Raw genomic sequence first — 25,594 nt, 5'->3', positions numbered from 1 at the left:
TTTGCTTGCTAGTCTATTTTTCAGGCCCATTTCATCTGAATATTGATGAAAATATAGATGCTTTGATACCAATGATCAGTTATTTGCAGGTGTGGGTTGCTTGTAAATCTAATATAGAAGACTCAGATCAACCAAATCATGAGATGGATGTGTTATCTGGCCATGAAAACGATGTGAATTACGTGCAATTCAGGTAAGTTTGTTTGGTATTATATGGTTGATTTCAGTTTTGACACAAAACTACAATGTTTCGCCCAAATTTGGTCGAAACTGTACTGTTTCGGATGGAAGTTTCAGTGAAAGGTTTTGAGGCCCGGTTGGCTAAATTAGGTCTTGAAACTTGTAGGAAATGGTATATTTGGTCCTCTAAAGATGATGAAACCCCTACAACAACATTAAGAAATCAGTCTTATGGCAAGTAATGAGGTCGGCTGCATGATCATTTTAAACAGCATAGGAAACACACTGAGATTCACACAAAGTAAAGAGAATTGAACAACAAAGATGAAGAAATGAAATAAGGAAAGAAATGAAACTGGAGAAGCACAAATGACAGCAAGAGGAAAGAGGATAGCAGTCAATCAGGAAAATACTAGCTAAATTGTGTTGACAATGTTGATCCTTGCCCTCCAATAGGTTTCACCTGAGGTAATACTTGGGACAAGGCCTAGACTATGATGTCATTCTTTACTACCTCTCCTATAATTATTTTAGGCCTGACCCTAGCTCTTTTGGGCTTTTAGCTTCTCTAATCAGAGCCAAATCACTCCTTACTGGTGCATTCTCATGCTTCTGTTGCACATGGCTAGACCATGTTCGATGACATTCTCTGAGCTTGTTGCTGACTGGGGCAACCCGTGCATCAGCTCTAATTCGTCTGTTCCTCTCTTCATCCTTTTAGTTTTGCTTTGTTCCCCACTTTATCCTTCATAGTTTTGTTGCACATCCATCTTAACATCCTCATATTTGCAACACATGGGTTCACTATTTTGCACCTTTTAACTGCTCAGCATTCTTCCCTATTAGTCATAGCAGGTTGAATAACCCTGTATCCCATTTGAATTCTTTGTGAAACTTCATCATCTATGTCACCTTTTTCTGTGTTTGATAGACCCCAAAAATGAAAGACTTACTTGGCCTCTGGTGTAGTCTAGATTGAAAGGGATTAACTAGGCGGCAGGCCTTGGTGTAATGATCAGTGGACCACAGTTGTAGCCTGAGATGGCATTAAAAACAACCTCTTAAAGGAATTGCTGGTTAAGGCTGCGTATGAAAGTCGCCCCCCTTGACTCTGTTTATGTGGAAACCTTTGGCACCTAGTTTGCCCTTTTAAGTTTGAATGAATCAGAATAGAATGTTGGGCCCACTTAAGGGCTAGGAGTTGATGGTATGGTTATGATCACTAGGTGTTGGGGAGTTTATCGACGAAGATTCATGGCTTCGAGGATTGGATTTGAATGGTGAATCGGAGTTTTTATTTTTATTTTTAAAATTTTTTTTTGCAACATTTAGGTTTTCCCATGTTTAGAAATTTGAAAAAAAAAAAAAAAATCAAAATTTTGGCACTGCAGATTTCAACCAAAGTTGAATGGTCTTGTTAAGATTGTGTAAGTAGCTTGTGATCAACTTTTCAAAATATGGTGAGGTTTGAATGGCTGGATGAAAAGTAATTTGGGTTTCATGGAATTAGAAGGTATGGAATGGATTTAGAATTTACATTTTCTGCTGGTTAGATGTTGACTAGCTTTTGGTTGAAGGTCAAGGTGCTTGCATGGGTTGAATGTTCAGGGTACAGAAGGGTTTTGATGGTAAATGCAAAATAATTGCAAAATTATGGTAGAGATTGAGAAACATGAAATTATTGGGCTGTGTGGTAGAATGTGTTCACCATACTAGCAAACCTATTTGTGATGCACCTAAATAGATACGAAAGAAGTAAGACTTCTATGAAACTAAGCCTTGATCCTGACAGAAACTTATTTTGACAATAACAGTAATAACAAAAGGCCTAAACCAACTATGGAACCATAATAGGGGGACTTCCCCTATCATTTTACATAATATCTTGTCTCTCTAACAAGAGTGAAATTAGGTTGGCAATGATTTGCCCTGGAAAATACAAAAATTAGGTTTTCCCCTCTTCCTTTGCAAAACCTGATAAAACAAATGAAAAGTGTCAAAATTTTTTTCCATTTTGATTGGTACTTTGCTTTAAGTATAAAGGCAATGTAATGCTTCACCCCAAATAGCACTGAGATGAAATATTTTTTCATCAGCAATTTGACTGAAACATGGTCTATCATAGGTATCAGATATCGGGGTCAAAATGAATTATTCTGTAATATTTGATTAAATTACAAACTATATGTAATAGAGATCTATTTAGTATGAAATTTAACCTGCTGGTTGATTTTTCCATGTCCCTGGGCAGTGGTTGTGCGGTGCCTTCAAGATCATCTACAGTCGATGCTTTGAAGGAGGAGAATATTCCGAAGTTTAAGAATTCCTGGTGTGATGTTTTTCCATTTATATATAATCTGCATTACTAGGCCTTATATTATACTATGTAGAAGCCAATGCATGGTTTGTGTTGACCTCCTTTTAGGTTTACGCATGACAACATAGTTACTTGTTCTCGTGATGGAAGTGCAATCATCTGGATCCCAAGATCACGTAGATCTCATGTGAGCTCTTATTTTCAGGCTTTTTTTTGGGTACATTTTGTCATTTTTAGTGGGACGTATGGTTGTTCTTTTTAAAGAGGCTTTTCAACGAGGATGGTTTTGTAGTATGATTTCTTCATTTAGCTTTGTGTTTCAATGATGTCAGATACGTATAATATAATGTTTCTGATTTTAACCTATCCTGGTTGCAGGGAAAAGTTGGACGGTGGACACGGGCATATCATCTGAAGGTTCCACCCCCACCAATGCCTCCTCAGCCTCCTCGTGGTGGCCCGCGTCAAAGATTACTTCCAACTCCTCGTGGTGTTAATATGATTGTCTGGAGCTTGGATAATCGTTTTGTGCTAGCTGCCATCATGGGTGAGGCATTTACTCTTTGTTGGTTGAGTTTGGTATAGGTATGAATATAATGGTATGACGTTGAGTTTTTTACATGTAACTCACTTAAGTGGGGGTGAAACTCTTGTTGCCTCACTTAAGAGGGGAAAATTAATTGAAACTCACTCCAATATTACATGGAGCACACACATAACATCCTCAGTCTTCGTTAAAGAATTCAAAATTTGAATGTTAAATGACGAAATTTCCCTTGTAGAATGTGTAATGACTAAACTAACCCCACCATTCTCCCTGTAATTGCCCTTGTGTCTCATTCCATACCCAACCCTTTGGTGGGTGAAGGGGAATCCCTTTACCTATCTTCTTCCTACACCTTACCAGAAACCACCCACCACTGCCAGAAACCACCACACTCCCTCCCCTTGGCGGCCACCACTGTCCCCACCTTCCCCCTGATGGAAACCATCACCACCCCACTGCTACACACACACACACCCAAAAAAAAAAAAAAAACGCCATTGTTGACCCTGCCAAAAACCTCTGAAAAATGCAACATCGCTCGATTGGAAAACAATATTTTCTTAGTCATTTGATCCTATTTGGGATACTATCTAATTCTAAGCTGAAATACTTCAACCACTCATAAAAGTCTCTTTGCCTTCTCTGCAATGGATCAAACCCTCCCACCACCACCATTGTCGCTGGATACTTCACTCCCCTTAAATCCACCGTCCTCGGCCCAGACACATTCACTGCTTCATGTTCTCTGTTTTCAAACATGGACGACATTTCTAATTGCCCTCTGTCTTGTGCCCCAATCGTTTCTAACTCCGAAAGTTTTGGGCGTTGTCAGCTGCTACTAAACTAAACTTGAGTTGTTAGGGTACAGTGGATGAAACCTAGTTGGGAATTTCTTCTGGGGATGGTGCTTCAAGAAGCAATTAGAGCGGTGAAGGTGGGATTGGTAACGATTGTGCTATCAAACCTACAAATTCTGGAATTCAGATTGTTAGCATCGATTTGGGTGATGATCGTCTGGAGGAGGAAGGAATCATCCAACCTGTAAAAAGGTCTTTCATGTTGAGGCTGGGCCTTTTGTGTGGAGTTCCTATATAGCCGTTGGTAAACACCTGAGTTGTGTTTTTGGAATTTCTAATTACTTTTGTTGGATTTAATTCTTCAGATTGCGTGTTAATATTGTGGCTGTTTACATTCTGATCGATTTAGGGTTTTGAGCGGTTGATTTCATGGGTGATTCTTTTTAGAAAAACTCAGGGCTTCATTAAGTTTATTAGAATCAGAGACTGCAAAGGCCTAATTGTTTTAGAGTTTTGGGTCTTTGTAAGAATTCAATGACTTCTTCCCCTTTTGGTAATGCTAGGATGGTCTCACTGTCCATGCCAGTGAATCATACAGCCCAAAATAATTTCTATTTTGGTGGTAGTTTCTATTTTCATAACTTTCTATTTTAGGAGCTAGAAAGTTACTAAAGCTGGAAATTTTTTTTTTTCTTCTTCTTTTCCTTTTTCTTCTAGGGGACAATTATTGTCTCTTAAGTTTTATTAGATTCATTAGAAGCTATAAATAAAAGGGCTTTGTGATTCTAGACTCTTTAGCTAGAATTACAGGCCTCTTCTGCTGATTCTTCATCTCTCCTCTTCTCTCTTTTCTTTGTTCAAGTTCAGCTGCTGTTTTGATTATTTAAAGCTTGTTTTCTAACATGGTATCAAAGCTTTTTTAAATCAAAATAGGAACCGAGGTTCTTAAAATTCTTGGTTGGAAAGCTGCCATGGATGTGGAAATGGATGCTTTACAATCTTGTCATACATGGTCTTTAGTAGACTTACCTCCTGGGAAAGATGTGGTCTACTGTCTGTGGGTGTATATTGTTAAGGACCATTATGATGGTACGGTTGAAAGGCTCAAGGCCCGCTTGGTTGCTAATGGCTATATACAAACATATGGTGTGGATTATTTGAAGACTTCTCTTGTGGTGAGACTTAATTTTGTCCGTGTTTTGATCTTTTTGGTTGTGAATTATGATTGGCCTCTTTTTCGGCTTGGCATAAACAAATGCATTCTTATATGGTGATCTTCATGAAGAAGTTTACATGGAGCAACCTCCAAGGTATGTTGCTCAGGGGTAGGACAATGTTCGTGTTTGCAGGCTTCATAAAGCAATTTATGGACTCAGTCTCCAAGGGCTTGGTTTGAGAAATTTAGCAAGACTGTGGAATCTTTTGGATTTGTACAGTGTTATTTTGATCACTCTATCTTTGTTAGACGACAGGGTGATTGTGTTGTCATTATGGTAGTTTATGTTGATGATATTGTTCTTTCAAGTAGTGATGTTGATGCAATCCATACAGTCAAGGCACACTTACGAAAATCTTTCCAAACCAAAGATTTAGGTGATCTACAATATTTTCTGGGGATTGAAGTAATCCGCAATAAACAAGGAGTAAGTTTGTTACAAAGGAAGTATGTGTTAGATCTTTTGACTGAGACTGGCATGCTTGCTTCTAAGCCTAGTGACATTCCCATGGATCCTCAGTTGAAGTTAGGATGTGATGATGGTGACTTGTTGGATGATGTTCATCGTTCACAAAAGTCTTATTAGGAAACTTATTTATCTTACTGTTACTCGTCGTGATGTTTCTTATTCTGTTGGTGTGTTGAGTCAGTTTATATAAATCTCCTATGAAGGCCCATTGGGATGCAGTGATGAGACTGAGAGTACTTTGGTACTTCAAGAGTGCGCCTGGAAAAGGGCTCATCTATCGACCAAATCGGAGAATGGATTTGGTTGCCTTTTCTGATGTAGATTGGGTTGGATCTATCATTGATCGCCGGTCAACTACAGGTTATTGTACTTTTTTTGGCGGAAATCTTGTGACTTAGAAGAGTAAGAAACAGTCCACCATTGCCCAATCTAGTGTTGAAGCTGAGTATAGGGCTATGGCCCACACCGCTGCTGAATTGATGTGGCTTCATTCGTTGTTAGAGGAAATGGGATTTCCAATTTTTGTCCCCATGAAAATGTTTTGTGATAATTAGGCAGCCACTTACATGGCTAGTAATCCATTGTTCCATGAGAGGATGAAACATATAGAGGTAGATTGTCACTTTGTGCGTGATGTAGTCAAGAAGAAACTTATGGCGACTCTTTTGTGAGCTCTACTGACCTCTAGCTTATTTGTTCACCAAAGCTTTGTTCAGACCAAATTTTCAATTTATCTATTGCAAGTTGGGTGTGAGAGATTTGTATGCTCCAGTTTGAGGGGGAGTGTTGAAGTATATGCAAGTTTTTGGGTAATTTTACTGTTCACGTGAACAGTATTATGCTAGTGATGCTACTCTACCTTATTTTTAATGTAGGAGTCTTGCTACATAAGTTTTGGGAGTTTTTAGAATGTATAGTTTCTATTTTGGTGGTAGTTTCTCTTTTCAGAACTTTCTATTTTTGGAGCTAGAAAGTTACTAAAGCTGTAATTTTTTGTTTCTTTTTTTTTTTCTTTTCTTTTCTAGAGGACAATTATTGGCTGTTCAAGTTGTATTAGATTCATTAGAAGCTATAAATAAAAAGGGCTCTATGATTCTAGACTCTTTAGCTAGAATCACAGGTCTCTTCTGTTGGTTCTTCATTTCTCTTCTCTTCATCTTCTTCTTCTCCTCTCTTTTCTCTGTTCAAGTTCAGCTGTTGTTTTGATTATTTAAAGTTTGTTTTCTAACATGCATATTTTCTTCTCTCTAGGCTGCCGCAAGATCCCTCTTAGGGAACCCACGACTCTGGCAATGGGCTTCTTCAAATCTGAATTTTGTTTAATAATCATCAACTTCTTGTTATAATGTAGAGAGGCTTATTTATAGCCTTTAGAAGAACTCATACTAGAACTAAATTTTAAAAAACAATTCAAACTAGAACTCTTACTTGGACTAAGGACTCCTACTCATACAAGGATTCTTTCATATCTCACTCTAGGAAGTTCCAAATTGAAAACTAATAGTAGATATGGAATCCTTGCAAAAAGTAGACTACAAATAGGGGACTCCCTCATAACTTCGAAGTCCTAAGCTATCAAGGACTCTTCAATAACTTATCATATAGTGACTTAAACTCTAAATTTAAAAATAAATCTAGGGTCCCACAAACATAATGCAGCCAATTAAACCTGAAGTGGACTTAACCATATTATAGCAAAATTTCCAAAATACCCCTTCTGGTACTAGAGGGCTGTAGGTTTTTGGGGATGCTACCATAGGCCCAAGTTCGGCCCTAATTCTGGTTCACATCACGACTGCTCTGTTCTTCTCTCTCTATCTGTTGGGCCTTTGAAGACATCTGCTCTTGCAATTCCTGCACGATCAACTCGAGTTCATCAACCCTAGACTCCATTCGGCTTCTAATAATTCCCTTGATCGAGCACGCTCCAATACTACGTGATAAGACCCTCGATGAAACCTTGGTCAATTGGATAAGATCCCCAGTAATGATGCTAGCACCTGCAAATTCACATACCACATTCACACACTGCAATTCAATGGTAAATCAAAGCGAAAAGACTATAAAGATATCACTCAATTAATCTGGCACTGAAGTTGGTCAGTACGGGTCTGTAATACAAGAAATTCCCCAGCCTGAATCCCTACCCGTAATGCCCCTTAACTGAGGGTCTTCCCTCCCCTATGATCTAAGCTCACCCACACAAAGCACACTATCTCCCCCTTTTTTCTCTGTTCCCTGATGTCCCTCTACGTAGCCCAACAAATCCCAACAATCCTAACTAATTCCTTATCATATAGGCCAACATGAGAGTGGCTGCTCAGGTAGGCCTGTCCTTATGTGGGGAGTTGTCTTTGGACCATATATTCAATAAAAAACCTCTTGCGAACATTTACTATACCATCAGTGATAGTTGCTGGGTAGGCCTGTACTGTTGCAGTGTTGTATCTTTTTGGGCGATTTTGTAATCTTTTATTTTGTCTTTTATCACTGAATCTACCCTATGATTTCATTTTATTGTTCCAGATTGCAGAATATGTGTTTGGAATGCTGCTGATGGCAGCCTGGTCCATTCTTTGACTGGTCATACTGAATCAGTAAGTATTTTCACCTCTTGTAACTAATGTTTTTTTATTGCATTGTGAGTTTGAGCAGATATACCCATCCTTAGTTATATTAATGAATTATAATATGGGAAATATCATATGGCGGTCTCAATACTTCACCCTGAAGTATCATCTTTGTATCTTAGAGCCTGCAGAAAGTCCTTTCTCTGGTGAAAAATATTTGATCTATTCTGCAGGTTAACTCATTATGAAGGTTTAAAGTATCTGTATCCAGTATCATATTGGAAGGGTATTTAATGAGATGTATTATATTGTATTGGAGCGACTCAAGATGCTCCACAAATATGCCTGGAAGCAGTCAATAACTACATGGAAATGCTTACACTACATGCATAATAGAATATTGAAGCATAAAACATTATAAGTTAGTACAGCAAACAATAACAATGACAACAAGTCAGTCTCCCAACTTGATGTAAGCAAACCCACCCCTCTTTCCTAACCCGCATCTTGGGCCCGAAACCCAAACCCACTTGACGCAACTTGTAGGCTGGTCGAACCCTACCAGGGGTATTTTGGTCATTTTCTACTTTTGATGGTTATTTTAGTCCAGTAAATTTAGTTTTAATTTGTGAGTCCATCTCTTGTTTTATTTCTCTGATTGAGTTAGAATTGAGAGTCCTGGTTAGAGATGGAGTAAGATTCTTTTTGGGTAATTAGTGGCTATTTTCCAAGATGGTTTCATTTTTATTTGTGGTTGTTTATTTATGAATTTTAATGGGGTTCTAGATTTCTAGTTTATAAGGGAATCGCTAGTTGAGTCAAGATAGGTTTCTTTATTTGAGTCTAAGTCTTTTGCCTCCAGTTTTAAGGCTATAAGTAGCCCACTCTACCTCATTGTAAAGACAGTTTGAATTGAATATATGTCTGAATTTGAGGGAGTTGAGTCGTGGTCTTCTTGGGAGGGCCACCACGGGTTTTGAGAGCTTATTCTTGAAAGTTCTGTGAAGATTATTCGAATCTCCATCATCAGTTCAACAGACCAGCAGTTTCTTCAAGTACAGCAGCCCAGCCCCCTTCCTTTTCCTCCTTTCACTCTGGATACCTTTCCCCACCATTCCCCTTTCTTACGCAGCCTCCCCCACCCCCTTCCCAACTATGCGGCAGCCCAACAGCCCCCTTCTACCCTGTGATCACGCCTAGACCCTTCCCCCACCCCTGTGGCAACCCTAGAAAGCAACCCTACCCTCCCCCATACCCTGCGGTACCTCCTCCCCCTGCTTTCTCCCATTCGGCCCTCTCTTCCTGGTCCTACTTGCGGCAGATCTGAAAACCATAAAAGAAAGAAAAAGAAAGAAAATAATAGAAAAGAAAAGAAAGAAGAAAAAAAAAGATCAAGGGAGTGCCCAAGAATTTACCGAGATCCCAAGAATCCTCTAACAACCAACCTCTTTATCTGTTCCATCTTTCATCATCCCTAGACCAGCCCATAGGGATTTGTTAAAACCTTAGTCATCCCAAAACCTACCGGTATCAAATTTGCCCACCCCTAACTTGTTCCTAAGATTCACCATAAATCCTAAACTCATTACCATCTCAATCCCTGCAACCCATTTTGATTTTTGTTAATCCCTACTCTTACCCTGAACCCTAAATTTATCGAGTTTAATCATCCCATCTAAGTTTGTTAAAAGCTCCCACTCAGATTTGTTAATTACTTTGCTAGTTCACAAGTGGAAAGGATTCTGGTCTGACCCTAATTCTAGGGAAACAATCACAAAACCTTTTACCCCTAGAATCTTAGTTACATGACAACTAAATGGGATTGGCTACATGGATCCTCGCCTTCCAATCAGCCATTTGAGGTCATACTAGATACATGGCGTAAGTTGTGTGCGTCTTTTCTTACCACTTCTCTTAAGGTTATTTTATCTCTATATCTAGCTCTTTTCAATCCTTCAATCTAGACTCAATAACTCCTCCATTTGGACCATTTAAGGGTCTTAGTTGAACATGGTCGACTCGTACCACCTCAAACAACTTTCTCATAGCTTATCATGTGTAGGAGCCACTTGCCATCCCAACTCTAATAAGATCATGCCTTACGTTATCTGTCCTACTTTTGGCATTCATCCTCCTCAACATGCTTATTTTTCGTTTACATTGAGTTTATCTATATGATGCTTCCTAACTGTCTAATACTTTGCACAATACATTACAAATTAATATTAGACAGTCTCTAATGTTTCTAGAGCTACAAGAGCACAATATAAGCAAAGTTTTTGTGGATCATATAGATAAATTGTCTCGCTCCCCTCCAACCCCTCCTAGATCTGGAGAATGCTTTTACTTCTCCACGGTCGTGCTCTTTCTGCCATTTCAGTCCAGGTTTCAATTGGTGTCACCACTTCCTTTTGGCTCAACCCTTGGCATCCGATGGGTATCCTGTTCACTCTCCTTGGCCCCAGAACCGTGTACAATTCCCGTATCCCAAAATCCATAACCCTCCTTTATTTCCATTGGATCTTGGTTCCCCACCCGTCACCTAAGTCTCACACAGGTTTGAAGCCCCCCCCCGCGTTCATCCCACATCGATGGCCGCATTACATGGCATCATTCCCATTCTACTGCCTCCGCTTGGAACCTCCTTAGAACCCCCTCCCCCCTGTTCCATGGACTCACCTTGTTTGGTTTAAAGGCCACATCCCTCGCCACTCCCTAATTCTTTGGAGAGCCCTTAACCTTGCCCTCCTTACTCAAGCATTCCTCATTAGCCGCCACATTCCCACTAGCCCCAACCGTACCATTTGTTGGAATAGTTTAGAGGACCTTGACCATTTATTTTTCTGTTGCCCGCTCTCCCGCTCTTTTTGGACCTTAGCCTTGGCCTCCATTTGGCCCAGATCGTGAAGTTCATTTGGCTTTGCCCGAGATTGGAAATGGATCCTGAGAAACTTTGCCGTTGCCAAGTGGGTAAGCTTGTCTTTGCCGCCATTGTTCACCATCTTTGGTGGGAGTGTAACATGAGAAGATGGACTTCCAAATCCCGATCTGGAGATATGATTTGGAATACCATCTATTTTGATGTTTCTTCGAGACTTCGCTCTCTTCCCCATTTCTCTGTTGTTGATTCTCCAAGAAATAGGCTGATTGTTAGTTCTTGGAGTCTCACTTCTTCTATCTAGTCACTTCCTTGACTGGTATTCTCCACATCCCCTCTCTTTCCCATTTGTACATGTGCTCTTGTTTGCTTTTAGTAATTTAATTAATTATTCATCCAAAAAAAAAGGAGACAAAGCATGGTGGGATCTCGCGAGGTATCTCGGTTTTTTCATAAACCGAGACTAGATCAAGGCGAGATCTTGTGAAATGGGATATCTCGCTCGAGATCTCGCCATATCTCACTATATCTCCCCAAATCTCGCTAGAACTCTCAATTTTTGCCTATTTTTTTGTGGATTTCAGCCAAAGTTTTACTTGCAATTACTCTTAGCACATCTACAACATCAAAGGAAGCTCAATCATCCTCTACTTGTCTTATGAACTTATGCGTTAATGACTTATATAGAACTTCTAATGGTTGTATACTTTTATCATTCTATTCTTGAAAGTCAAGATTGTAATACTTGTACGAATATTATCTTGATGACATTTAAGTTATTTGATGTATTTGATACACTTGATTTTCATTTATATGCCTTAATGGTTTTATATTACATGTTATATAACCTTGCATTCTCTAATCCTACAGCATTAATTGTTTTATATTACATGTTATATAACCTTGCATTCTCTAATCCTACAATATTTCGGTTGCACACTATGGGTAGACTTAGAAATCATACTTAGGGCTATTTTCTCACAAATTCAAGGCCACTAATGTGTTCAAAAGGCCTTAAATAGGCTAAATACCAAGTATTAGCCCAACTAGGACCCTAAAACCGACCGAGATGGCTACTTAGTTGACGCCCAAAAAATGGCATATCTCGCCGAGATCTCGCCGAGATGGGTCGAGATCTCGGTTTTTCATGGTAACGAGATCTCGCTCAAGAGCGAGATCTCCTACCATGGAGCAAAGTACATCAAGACAAGCGTGTTCAATTGAATATGTATAATGGGTGCAATTTCTTACGCAGGAAACATTGTCTTTTTCAGTTTGGGGAAAGTCTAGGATTATACACGTTACTAAAGAATTTAATTTGGTGCAATCATTCAGGTTATTTTCCATTATATATTAAAATTCGAGTAAAAATTCAAAAGTTCGATGTATAACTGTTCTTGCAAAATCTGGTTTCAGTCCTTGATTGCAGAGTATTTAACTCTCAAAAGAGTCATTTTTATTTACAGTAGAGGCAAATAATCAAGTTGATTTGCTAAAGAATTTATGATTAGAACGCGTTACATGTAGCAAGTATTGTGCCTGGATGGATAATGTTATGTAGTTTATGAGAGATGTTAATGCTGTTTAGGATGTCCAGAATCCAGGTGGGTCAATTTGGCCTTAAAATGCTTTATTTTGGCCCATAGGTGGCTTATATAGACATTAGACTTCTTATTTTTGGGTTTATTCATGTAATGGAGTTAATATATAAGGAAATGAAGTGGGGGCAATGCCAGTACACGTGATTAGTAATTTCTGTATTTAAATTAGTGTTTGAGTGAGATTAGGATCTTAATAACTAGATATAATTCGGTTTTGAGTTTATTTACTTTATCGAGCCTTTTGCATGAGTCAAATAAGGAACTTTAGGTCCATGTCTATGTAATGCATCCGTCAATGGTGATGATTTTATTATTGACTAGTAATGACGAATGTGCATGTGCACGTGTGATGTGTTAGACAAATCACTCATATGTAATAATAATAATAAACAAATTGAAATATCACAAGACAAATGAAGCGAAGATTATCATACCTCTACAGTTGATGAAGGTGATTGTACCTGAATACCAATATGAATTTTCACCGGTCACTTACACTTGAAGAAGAAGTTGGGAATTGGGAAGATCTCCAAACGTTGACTGGTTGTTTTGTGAAAGTTTCTTCTACAAGCGTTTAAAGCATCAACAGTGATTAGTAACTTGGGTGGAACACAACCATACATGCAAATTTCTGATCCCATGCAACTCTGGTCATGTGAGATATACACAGAAAAAACTTACAAAGAGGAAGACTATAAAAAAAGCAAAAGTAGTGAAGAAAAGAAGAACGTACCTCTCTACTTAGATGCACATAGTTGGACGTAGCTGGATAGCAGTACCAAGTTTCACCTCTAATGGTTCAATTCAGTTGATAAAGAAGAGTTAGGATAAGTAAATATAACTTAATGGGGCAAAGGGATAAGATAGAAACTGTAATGTTCAATATAGAATGGGATAAGATAGAAAATTGTAATGTTCAATATAGAATGGGATAAGATAGAAAATTGTAATGTCTTGAACCAAACAAAAAAAAATAAAAAAAAAAATGTAATGTCTATTGATGATTGATTGAGGCTATGGAACGTCGATTTTCTAATTATTGGAATACTAATGTTTCAATATTCATTATTGTTTGATTTGATTGAGTTTTTCATTTATCATTTATCATGAGTAAAATATAAAATAAAGAGGGATTGAGATGAGATAGAAAATTGTAATATTTCAATTTGGAATTGATTGGCATGAGTAAATATAAATTAATGGGGGGCAATGGAGTGAGATAAAACTGTAAAATTTCAATATGGAATGGGATAAGATAGGAAACTATAACTTCTATTGATGAGTGCCAATTTTCTAGTTGAAAAGTATTGTTATTGATTTTAATCATACATGTACATATATCTTCTATTTAATTTGATAATGGACCACCAATTCTCCCCTTGCATATTGAAATTTCAATTAGGTAGGGGTAAATACCAAGGATGCCTATTTTTCAATAGGTAGGGGTATATTGTATCGTTTTATCTTTTGTCATGTAAGTCATTTAATTGATGATTGATTGAGGCTATAGAGCATCAGTTTTCCAATTATTGGAATACTGACATTTCAATATTTATTATTGTTTGATTTGATTGAGTTTTTCATTTGTCATTTATCATATATAATATTAATTATTATAGAATGTCATTAATATTAGTTGATTACATATTTAGTATATGTAAAATTCCAATTGTAGACATCATTTAGTGATGTCAACTATGTTGATAACTAAGGGATTTTAAGGAAAAAAAAGTTTAGCCATGTCCCTTGAGTATATGCTTTTTATAATAGTAGTATATAGGGTTTTTTACGTGTGGGTCCTTCTAGTAGAGTATAAACTAATGTTTGGTCCTCTTAGTGCAATCAATTACATTTGGATCCCAAAGCAACTAATGCCATTATCTACCGTTAAGTTTTTTCAAATTTCAATCCTGAAGGGACCAAAATACCCCTCAGGCTGTTTAATGACCAAAATAGCCCTTTGTGAATATCATATTTTCATTCTTATGCCAATGATCTTAATACCTAATGATTTCTCACTATCACTCTCCCTCTCCCTCTCGCAACTCTTCATACCTCTACTTGATGTCATGTGCGTCGAAAAGGAGCAACAGGTCTTGACTCTCTATTCCTAAAGATCTTAAACGGAAACCAAAAAAAAGTAAACAATCAAACAGCTCACTTCGAGTAAGAACAAAGAACCATTAATCTGATGCAATCCAACTTGACTGCTCAATAAAATTTGTCGAAATTGAAACAGAGATAAAATCACATAAAAGATGTATGATAGAAAATTAATGTCACATACCAAGCCAAAGTCTTTGGTGACTGGTGTAATTAAGAACTGCACGGTTCTCAAACGAGAAGCTGATTTGAGTTCCTGTGGAGCTGATAAGGCAAAGCCTGGAACAGATTTCAAGATATCAGATTGAAATAGAGTAGAAAATGCAATAGAAATGACATTAACTGAAACATAAACAAAGCTCCACGTAGATTGAAGTCAACCATCACGAATTTTAGGAACCATTAAAAATTCAAACATAGTTCATGCAATAGCAGATAACAACATAGGTAAAAAGTGATAAGATTTATTCTAAGTTGAACTTAAAAGACAAGTATCATGTGAACTAAGGTTTCACGTACCAATTCAAGTCCTTGTGAATGAAACCGTTGAAGCTGTGCAAGGAATTTGAACAGGGAAACACAACAAATCCGTGATAGTGAAACTTCAATCAAATAAGGGTTTTGCATGAGAGTCAATAGGTATTAGGATGGTAGGCATAAGAATGAATGTAGGATATGTAGAGGAGGCTATTTTGGTTATTAAACAATCTAAGCCTCTGAGGGGTATTTTGGTCCCTTTAGTTTGAAATTTAAAAAAAAACTTAAATGTGGGTGACGGTGTTAGTTGCTTTGGGACCCAAACGTAATATATTGCATTAAGGAGATCCAACATTAGTTTATGATCCACTAAGAGGACCCATGCGTAAAAAACCTAAGCGTAATATATTGCATTAAGGAGAACCAACATTAATTTATGCTTCACTAAGAGGACCATCCGTAAAAAACTCAAATATGATTTTTTTAATAATTGTACATGGGAAGTTGCTACTCTTGAAGGAGTGTAGTGTATAGGTTTTAAATGTATTTGTGGAGTTACAACTCTTGAAGGAATAGAGTCAGAAGATTTACCCTTTGAAAATAAAACGTTGCTTTTGAGAGGGAGTACTATTAAGGGTTATGGCTGTTGAAGATATGTTGTGGTATGTTGATCGAATAAAAAAATGTATTATAATTTGAGTTTGTAATTTTATACAATAGTATGACTTTTATTAATGGTGGGCTACTGAGGGTGCTTTGTTTTGAAAGTGTCACATTCCCCCAGCCGGTACCCTAATTCTAATACCCGTAGGTGTGATACACAGCCCTGAAGATCGAGTCTCAACAATCATCCTCCCACATAACACAATAATATAACTATAAGTAAGAAATAATTATTGTATTTATGTAATTAAAAAGAATAACAATGAATGGATCTTAAAAGGATCTTAAAATAATATCAGAGTGCTGAAAAATGATACCAAAGTAATCAGAGTAAAAGAGTATGCGGATGTAAACTCTAAAAGTCAAAGTACGGAAGAATAGTCAACTAAAGTATTACATCTGAAAGAATTAAAGAAGACTCGAAAACGTTCTAAATACTATTCATAATTAGTCTCTTTATCAAAAAGGTAATATCTATATTCAAAGATCTCTGTATCTAGTACGGGATACTCCAGCTCCAAAATTGGACTAATCCTGGTACGTGTAGTCATCACACAGACATTATTCACTGTGATGTTCATGATCGCCAATACTTTGTATATCGTACGAATCATTTGAAGATGTCTCGTAGTCTTAGGTCTCGGCGTCATCAACACCTGTATGAAAGTCTAAAGCAAACATTGTCCCCGAAGGGTGAGCTCAAAAGAACTCAACGAGTAATTCAAATATAGACAACAATTTACAATCAATATTCAAAAACAAAGCATGATGCAATATGATATGAGACAATATGCAAGTATGCATTTAACTCTAACATATGCTAGTCTTTAGTGGCGGACACGCATTAAGATAGAACACCATACTCCTTTGGGCGGTCTCAGTCACTCTCCCTCACAGCTCTTAAGCATGTCTTTGGGTTCTCCGCGGTAGTTGGGTCAAGGCATCCATCTCAAACTATCACCGTGGCTGGGGTTTAGGTCACCACTCTCTCATTCCACCATTGGTATGAGTATTGGCGCGTGTCAAGGTTATACCTAGCCCAATGGAAGTCATCTACGGAGTTATATCAACTTAGGGTTGGATACTTCCCTTCCTTTGCTCTCGCAATCTGTTTCAGTATCTTTCCCCCTAAAGTCATCGTATCCTATGGCTTCAACCAACTCGGACTACAGACTCTTAACCCTATTGATCATCCACATATAATAAATGGGAAGCTCTCATGTCCTTTTATGGGTTGTTTACTGGTCTTGAACGCCCATGAGCCCAGACTTATTATAATGTGACCCTTCCAATGAATGGCCCCCACAATGTGATTGTGTCTTGTCTTCTCACGGGTTGGATACCGGTCTTGAGTGCCCACAATCTCCATTGCTGTCATGGGTCACTCGGTCTCAATACCTATGCCGATAGGATGAGATATGACAAGGTTTCTAACCAAACACTTCTAGATAGTCCTAGGTATGACATCCAACAATTATGGAAAGCGCCAAGGGGCATCATAGGAATGCGTCCATACCACCTCCACTGATGTCCCAAGACAGAAACACCCAATTGGCATTCTGCCCAGTCCCCATTTCACAATCACAACCTAAGCAATCACATTACGATATGATTTCAACCATAACATCATATGATAACTCATTCACATTCCAACATTCACATATTCCACCAAAGATGCATATCATCATTGCTAATAACATTATGAAATTACAGAGGCATATCTATCATGAATAAGTCTTAAAACAGTAATATAAACCATGCATTCAAGTTCTATTACAAAAATGGAAAGTAACTCATGTTATTTGTAAGTAGACGTTCTCACCTTGTTGTCGACTTGAAACCATTGAAGAGTAGACCAAAAGATAGAATCAAACTTTCCAAAGAAGCCCTAATATTATGATGATTGAATGTTAGGAACAAACCCTAAAGGTTCGAAAATGAAAAGAGGGCAAATCAAGGCATTCTGCTGTCTCGATACCCATTGGTCGCCTAGCTTGGTTGCTCGGGGCTGCCAAGCCAATTGACCAATGCTACTGTGTACAAACAGTAAAACTTAAAATCGATCGAAAACTCATCGTTTGGGTTCCGAATCACTCCGAAATTAATTAGAAAACTCTGAAATAATGGTAGGACACTATCTAGTATGATTTGGCATCAATTATGGCCAAAGGAATGAAAACCTAAGGAGTCTTAAATTAAGTTTCATCCAAAATCAAACCGCAGATTCACAGATAGACTAGAGTGAATGGAGATTCACTCCAAGACTAAGAGAACAGTAGAATAAGGTTTGAAAACAACATATAATATGGTCTAGCATGGATTGGAAATCAAACTAATCAAAGAGAATAACAATCATATAGATTCATGCTAGGTCTTTACCGAAATCACACCGTGAAGTTCACAGAAGAGTTAGAGTGAATGGAGATTCACTCTAGAACTAAGAGGATGGAAGAATAGGTCATTACAGTAGCTTTAGACCTTCTTCAAAATCTCTACAGTAAGTAGAAACAATAGAGAGAATAGATTTAGAGAGAAGAGAGTGATTGCTAACTTTTTAGAAGAAGAATCGTTGGACGGAAAACTTTACGGATGCTTGGCAATCTTCTTTCAAAGAGCTCTAGAGTGTCTCTGACGTTCTTTGACGGCCTTATGACATATTGAGACGATTTAGAACGAAAAATACTTAAATAGGGCTTGGAAACCTAATTTCCCAAAAGTTACAATTTTGCCCCAAGACTGGTTGGTCGCCTGGGTTGGTCACTTGGGGTGACCAAGGCAGGCTGCCAACTGTCCCGTTTTTGGTCAAAATGCAATTTTGGTACTCCAAAAGCTCTAACTTCCTCTTGGGTCGTTTTCCAAGTTATAGAAGGGTCTTACCTGGTTTTCCGGGACCTTCTACTTGTTTCATTACTGTACTCTTGGTCCATCTACCAAGTCCGTCATCATTCAAGCTAGATCTTCCGAAATCCGACAAGGTTGCTATCTTAGCATCGTCTCCATCTACTTCCATTGGTTCTAAGTCACAACCAATGGGTTCAATTCGGATGACCCACAGTTGTCTTCTTCTTGCACTCCGGGTTTTGGACCTACAATATAGATTTTCAGGTTAGGGTTGTGAGGGATTTCACAGAAAGGGTGCATCCCATGGTGGAAGGTTATGTTGCTTTGAAGGAAGGATATTTTGGTCGGGTTCTTAAGGGGTGTTGTGTTTTGAAAGGGTGCATTCTATGGCAGAGGGGTATGTTACTTTATGTGAAGGGTATTTTGGTTTAATGAAAGATCGTCCATAACTAACTCAAGGTTTCAGTGTTTCACCTTTATATAGTGTATGATTTGACTTTTTGGAGTATTGGTGCTGTTGAGCATTGCATATGGGATTGTTATCCCTTTACTTCTTTTTCCCTTGAAGAGTTTCTTCTATTGTTCAAGAACATCCTCAACAGTGGTAAGTTGAATCGTCTCCATCCCTAATTCTTTTAGCCTTCAAATTCCCAAACCCTATTTCACTTTCTTCTTCTCTTTTTTTTTTTTTTTTTTTTTTTTTTTTTTTGTTTTGGGTCCTTTTCTGTTTTTTTACTCCCTAAAAATCCCAAATTTCAAAATTAGATCTACGCCAATTTGCCTGTCTGTTAGAACCATCCCAAACTTTAAGAATCATCTCTATATATCATTTCCTACCCTCCAAATTTCATCCCCATCCAACCACTATATAACCTATGTTCCTGCCTTCTGCGAGAAACTGCCCCAGAGTCCTCAAATCCCTAAACCCATAAGTTTTGAATTGGGATCCTTGAAGACTGGCCCCCTAATTGATCCTTTTCATTCCAGGGCTACATCTGGTGTATTGAGCTTATTGTGTGTGGTTTGGTTTGTCCTACCATTTACCGTCATATCAACATGTTGCAATTTATCTTTTTTTTTAAGCCAAAGTAACTGAACCTTAAAGATATGGTGCATTTTGGCCAATTCACTTGGATACTTACTCTTGCTATGTTGAGTTTGATTGGACTTGGCTGATTATATCTACAACGAATGATGCCACGTCAAACTGACCGTGATTTATTGTTTGTTGAGTTCCAATACAGCCAATTCTGGTTGAGTCTAGATGGTTTTGGAACAATTCAAATTGGAATCAATGGAGACGATCCTGCGTCCAATTCTGAGATTTTGACCAACTTGGAGGGTATTTTTAATTTTCAATTTTGACTGCTGACACCTTGGTTCAACTCTTTTTTAATTTGTTCCATATTTTAATGTTCTGCGTTTTTGCATTCTTAGTTTGCAAGGTTGCCAATTTTTGTAAATAGTCAGACCCTGAGCAACTCTTCCCAGTTTTTTACTGAAGCTTTACTTTGTGTTGGTTTTGACATGGTACTGTAATTATTTCTTTACTGTTTGTTGGGGAATTATGATAGCGCTATTCATTGTTTCTGCATTATGTGCCTATAAAATTTGATTTGTCGTTGTTATAACTATTTATTATTGAATAACTTTAATTTTCTGTTTCTCCTTGAACCTTGATGCATATATTCATATTTGCTTGGCACTTCCTGAGCAGAGTTCTTATAGTATGAAGTTGTCTGCTTGGCCATATCTCAACATGCCAACTCCCTGGTTTCTTAACTTGAAAAATTGACTTTTGTCCAATTTTCACTCATTGTGTCACCTTTATAGATACTGTTTTGGTTAGCTCATGGATGTGCTTTGACTATTGGATATTTAGGACACTACCCACATACTTATCTTTCTATAATGCATTCTAATCGTTTTCCTTTTGATATTCTTGGTAGACTTATGTGTTGGATGTTCATCCTTTCAACCCTCGGATGGCTATGAGTGCTGGTTATGATGGGAAAACAATAATATGGGATGTGAGTTTTCTCGTTCTATAAACTCCTTATAGCCTATTGTTTTGTTGAGCGCTTTTTAATTTTTTTTTTTTATTTTGTTTTAGATATGGGAAGGGACACCCATTCGCGTATATGAAACTGGACGCTTCAAGTTGGTGGACGGGAAGTTTTCTCCGTAAGTTCAATTTCATAGGATTAAGCAGACTGATCTTGTATATTTCCTTCCATTAAGGCTCTCTTTGATATAATTTACATATATTCCATAAGTCCAATTTGGTCGTCGTTTATATTTATGGCTATAAATTTCCAGTGTCAGTTTATTGAGGAAACCATTAATAGCATGTACAGAAGTGCTACTTAAGTGAGGTTAAAATGGTAAAATGAAAACTAGAAGAGAACCTCTCTTATCCTTCACCAACCCTCACCCACTCACACCCTTTCTTTAACATATATTAGGGTGTCAAAACTTAGCCCGAACTGACTAGAACCAATATGAGCTTATTGGTTTGTTTTCCAGGTTGCAAGGTTTAGAATCTCGGTTTCGACCAGGTCAGAAACCAAGATTTGCTGGTTTCAACTGAAATTTCAGTGGAAACTTAGAAGTTTTCGACCCAAGTTCCGACAACAAGTTTTGACCCGTGTATGATGTGTTTTTCATATGATTTCTTGCCTCCTACCTATTTAAAGCATGATGAACATGATGGAACTTGCATTTTGCTAAAAGAGACAACTGAAAAGTTATCATTTAAGTATACTAACACATGAGAGGTTTTGAGAAATACAAACTTTGTAAAATTGAACAAATTGTATTGCATGCACAAAATATTCTATAGAAAATTACATATACAACAACATACAATAACCAAAACAAAGTTGCAGGCTTCAATTCCAAGATGAGTGCCTAGCTGAAATCGGTGGATCCATCCCCTGTCTATAGTAGGACTCTGAATACTGGATGAAAGCTTTCCATGACATGTTATCCCTAAAGTTGTCTAGGAACTGATTCAGTGTGTTTCTGTAGGTGGGATCATCAACATAATGTAGACATCCCCTCTTAGGAAATGAGTCATTAGGGAAAATACTCCGTACGACACTTGCTCAAGGTATCAACAAAGCAAAAATCTAGACCATTCAAGTCATCAACAAAGAAAAAATAAAAATTGGGAAGTTTGGAACAAACCTTGCAAGAATCTTCCAAAATCCCCAAAAGGAGGAGCGAATGGTTTGATTGAAGGTAAAACAGTTACTGATTTAGGGTTTTTAAAAAGGGGTTGAAATCACAAAAAACCAGCAAAAAAATGGTTTAGGGGTCAAAACTCAAAGGTTGAAATTTGACGGGAGCTGATTTCGCAGGTTTCAACCCATCTCGGTTGAAATTTCAACCTTTTCATTCAAACCATGGTACTTTTTCGATTCCACCCAAGTTTCATCTCTTTTTCTTCAAAAACTGAAAATTCAGTCGAAATTTTGGTGGTTTTGACCGAAATTCATACCATGCTAGGTTGAGGTTTTCATATACCAAAATCAAACTGGACTGCACTGAAACTGATATAGCACAGAGCTGAACCTCAAACCGAAACAGATATAATCTAGTTAGAAATCATTACCAGCCTCAAATTCATTAAAAATACTATTTTTTATGCTTTTAAATACCTCTATATATTCTCAAAATTATTTATTATTTCCTCTCCCTCATATTTTTGAGTCAAAAGTGTTTCTTAACATTAAATTCATTAGTGTTAATTCAGAAAAGCATCAGATATCAAGGATGGTCTTCAGTTAACCGTGGAGAATGGTTGGTTGCCTTTGCATGTGAAGATTCTTAGAAGGCCGTATCCTTTCTTGATCCTAGTTGAAGGGTTCATGGAAAATTTGTGAGATTGGTTGCTGATATTAAATCATTGGCTTGCTCTAATGGTTTGGTGAGTTTTAACCACATCTGTGGGGTGGCAAACCATGCTGCTGATTGGATGTCTAAGATAACAATGAACCTGGTTAATCTTTTGGTATTCTTTCCTAGTCCTCCTAGTGACCTTGAAGGGATTCTTCAAAGCAGATTTAGCTACCTGTGTCCTGTTAGTTTGTAGTTTTGTTTCTCTACCCTGATTTTTTATACCCAAAAAGGTAAAAATAAAAAAAGTAGCAAGTATCCTCGTGCAGTTGAATGTGGGTATTAAATAAAATATTAAAAAATATTTCATTTGAGAAGAAATGGGATGAAAAGAAATAATAATAAGTACTAATTTTAATAAAATTTGAGGGTACTGAAACATGCTGATTTCCTATTATGCTTCCTTAGCTCAACTTCTTTAAATATCATATGCAATTTTTGTTAACCTTCTCTGTTTCCTACTGTTACCATTGTTCTCTTTTTTGTTGCCTTTACTTTTCTACTGATTAAGTGTTGCTCTCTCTGTCTCGCTCAGTCGTTTGTGCTCTCACTCTCTCTATTTTTTAATAACCAAGCTGATGGTGATAACATTTGTTTTTTTATTTTTCGTCCACGCCACTCCTTTTATAAGAAGTCATTGAATTGTATTCATGTGTTTCTTTTTAACCCCCCCCCCCCCTCTTCAATTCCCCTCATTAGCAGGAACTATTAAAATGGAGGATTCTATATTGTTTCCATTGCTTCTCTTTTATAAATTCATGTGTAGTCGTCCATTATTTTGTAATTTCTAATTTTCCCCTTATATGTTTCTAATGGGTATGGGGAAGGATAAGACCTTTCTTTCTTCCTTCTTTCCCCCCCCCCCCTTCTGGAGAAAAATGTAGCTGGTAAGAAAAGAGAGAGATGTGTTGCAAGCCAAAGCAGCAGCCTGCAGTTAGGTTTATTTTCACCTAATCGCAGGCTATTTTTTTATATTGAAATAAACTCATGTACAAGTCCAATTGTGCCACTGACTAATGGCAGAAATACAAGTTATAATAAAATTAAGCAAGCATAAGACCCAGAGTAACCTAGCACGACACTACGACAGAATTTCCCCAAATAAAACCGCCAGAACTTTAAGAAAGCTTGAGGGTAAGTTGTGTTTTAGAAAAAAGGAAGAATATCCTTCACCCCACTCTGAGTTTATGAGGTTGTGTTTTAGGGGTATTTTAGTCTTTTAACGTGTGGGGTTAAATTGACATTTGCTACCACTTAACAGGTAAAATTGATGGTAGGGAGGTTATTGTCAGGATTTCTATGTTAGAGAGTGGGTACATGCCATTTGCAAATTATGAGGGGAGGTAATTGTCATTCTACCAATTAAGGAGAGATGTAATTGTCATTTACCTGACTTCCAATGATTTCAGTTACCATCTTATGCCAGTCTCAGGGAGTGCTATTGATAGGAGTTTGTGGATGATTGCTGTATTGACTTGATTGACAATGACCTGTTCTGGATGGCATTGGTACTTGCAATAGAATTGTATTCAACCTTGATCTGCTTGGGACTAGCTCAATTTTGAGGGCCTAAACTAAACCTAGACCTAGTGTAATCTATCATAGTACAAGGGTTGGGCTAGCTGCTTCAATACACATAACTTATGTTTGGCTTGGAAAACTGAGGCCTAAGATCTGTTTGGATACCCTCTGGCTGGGTTTAGGCTGGCCTCCAGACCTACATGAGTTGCTGCCTAGTTGAAATGGTGTTGTCTTGATTTTGGCCACTTGGATTTTTATCATTTATTTCATAGCTTGAGAACTGGGTCAGCTTTTCGTGCTGCTACTTTGTTCGTACATTTTCAAATTGGGTTAGCCTTCATGTTCCTATCTATGTTTTACTGCAAAGTAGTATGTCCTGTTTTTATCTTCTGGTCCTCAGGTTGTAGACTTGGCTTTGAGTGTAATGTTTCCCTTTGTATTGTAGGGATGGGACGTCAATTGTGCTTTCAGATGATGTTGGGCAAATTTACATATTGAACACCGGTCAAGGGGAATCCCAAAAGGATGCCAAATATGATCAGGTACTACAACTTTCAGCCTCCTGGCTTTTGATGAGCACGTTTGGTTCCATGAAATTTTGCCTGCAATACTTATTTGTGTTATGGTTGTGACAGTTCTTCCTAGGGGATTATCGTCCCCTTATCCAAGACACCCATGGGAATGCTCTTGATCAGGTTGGTTGACCGTTCGTTGTTTCATATTAGTTGTTGATGTTGGTACTGATGTGCCTGTGCTTCATGTTAACACAAATTTTGGTTATATGACTTTCTTAAGTTAATGGCAAGGCTTAAACAAGAAATTTTATTAAAACTACAAGCATAGTCTTGTCAATTTTTATCTTAAACTTTTCTACTGTAACTAAATATGTACTTCTTAATCAACGTAAACATTACGAGAAAAGATCTGCATTTTGTCATCCACTTCTTGTATTTTTACTAGTGTTACATGTCCACTTAATGAATGGCATGTTTATGTCAGCCTGATGTGAACCGGATCTAGGATCACCCAAGAGGCCCAAGGGAGGTCCCTGCGGCCCTACCAGCAACCCAGGTAAAGAAGTTGTTTTGATGACCCTCCGTTCGCGTGATCTGCTTAGTCTCTGGCATTTGGGTTTGGTCCTAGCCTACTGTAGGATCTTACGTCATCTACTTGTCTCCTAGTAGTGTTCAGCTCATGCCCCTCCCCGGAGTTTCACTTGCTACACATTACGAATGTATATATATTCTCGAGGGGATTCCTAATGGGGGAAGGATCCCCGAGAACCCCTTCTCCCTATTCTTGCGCTGCCTAAAGGGTATATAAGAATATGTACTTTAGTCTATGAGGGGAATGGGTGTGGGAAAGGGCCACTTCAGCCAGCATAGGGTCATTTTGGGTACCCCTAGTCTGACCCAATTTGATTTAGCCAGAATCAGAATCTTGTTAGGAATGCAAAACTGTCTTTATATCGTTATTTGTGTTGTTCGTTAAGTTATGAAAGAGTCCTGAATAGA

General features: G+C 37.8%; 1 protein-coding gene across 1 annotated transcript in view; it reads left to right on the top strand.

Annotated features, from left to right (window-relative positions):
• The window catches only part of LOC149019526 (uncharacterized), a 74,066-nt gene that overhangs the window by 33,614 nt on the left and 14,858 nt on the right, over positions 1 to 25,594 (top strand). Inside the window, 9 exon segments of the mRNA XM_089153522.1 lie at positions 90 to 193; positions 2,432 to 2,509; positions 2,606 to 2,684; positions 2,876 to 3,044; positions 8,053 to 8,123; positions 20,609 to 20,689; positions 20,773 to 20,843; positions 24,526 to 24,622; positions 24,716 to 24,775. Of these exon segments, the coding sequence (XP_089009648.1) occupies positions 90 to 193; positions 2,432 to 2,509; positions 2,606 to 2,684; positions 2,876 to 3,044; positions 8,053 to 8,123; positions 20,609 to 20,689; positions 20,773 to 20,843; positions 24,526 to 24,622; positions 24,716 to 24,775 (810 nt within the window).

Source organism: Hakea prostrata, chromosome 4 (assembly GCF_041222555.1).
Source record: "Hakea prostrata isolate BN-2017 chromosome 4, UWA_Hpros_2, whole genome shotgun sequence".
Lineage (NCBI taxonomy): Eukaryota > Viridiplantae > Streptophyta > Magnoliopsida > Proteales > Proteaceae > Hakea > Hakea prostrata.
Note: the sequence above shows the minus strand (reverse complement) of the source record. Positions and strands in the feature narration are given on the sequence as shown.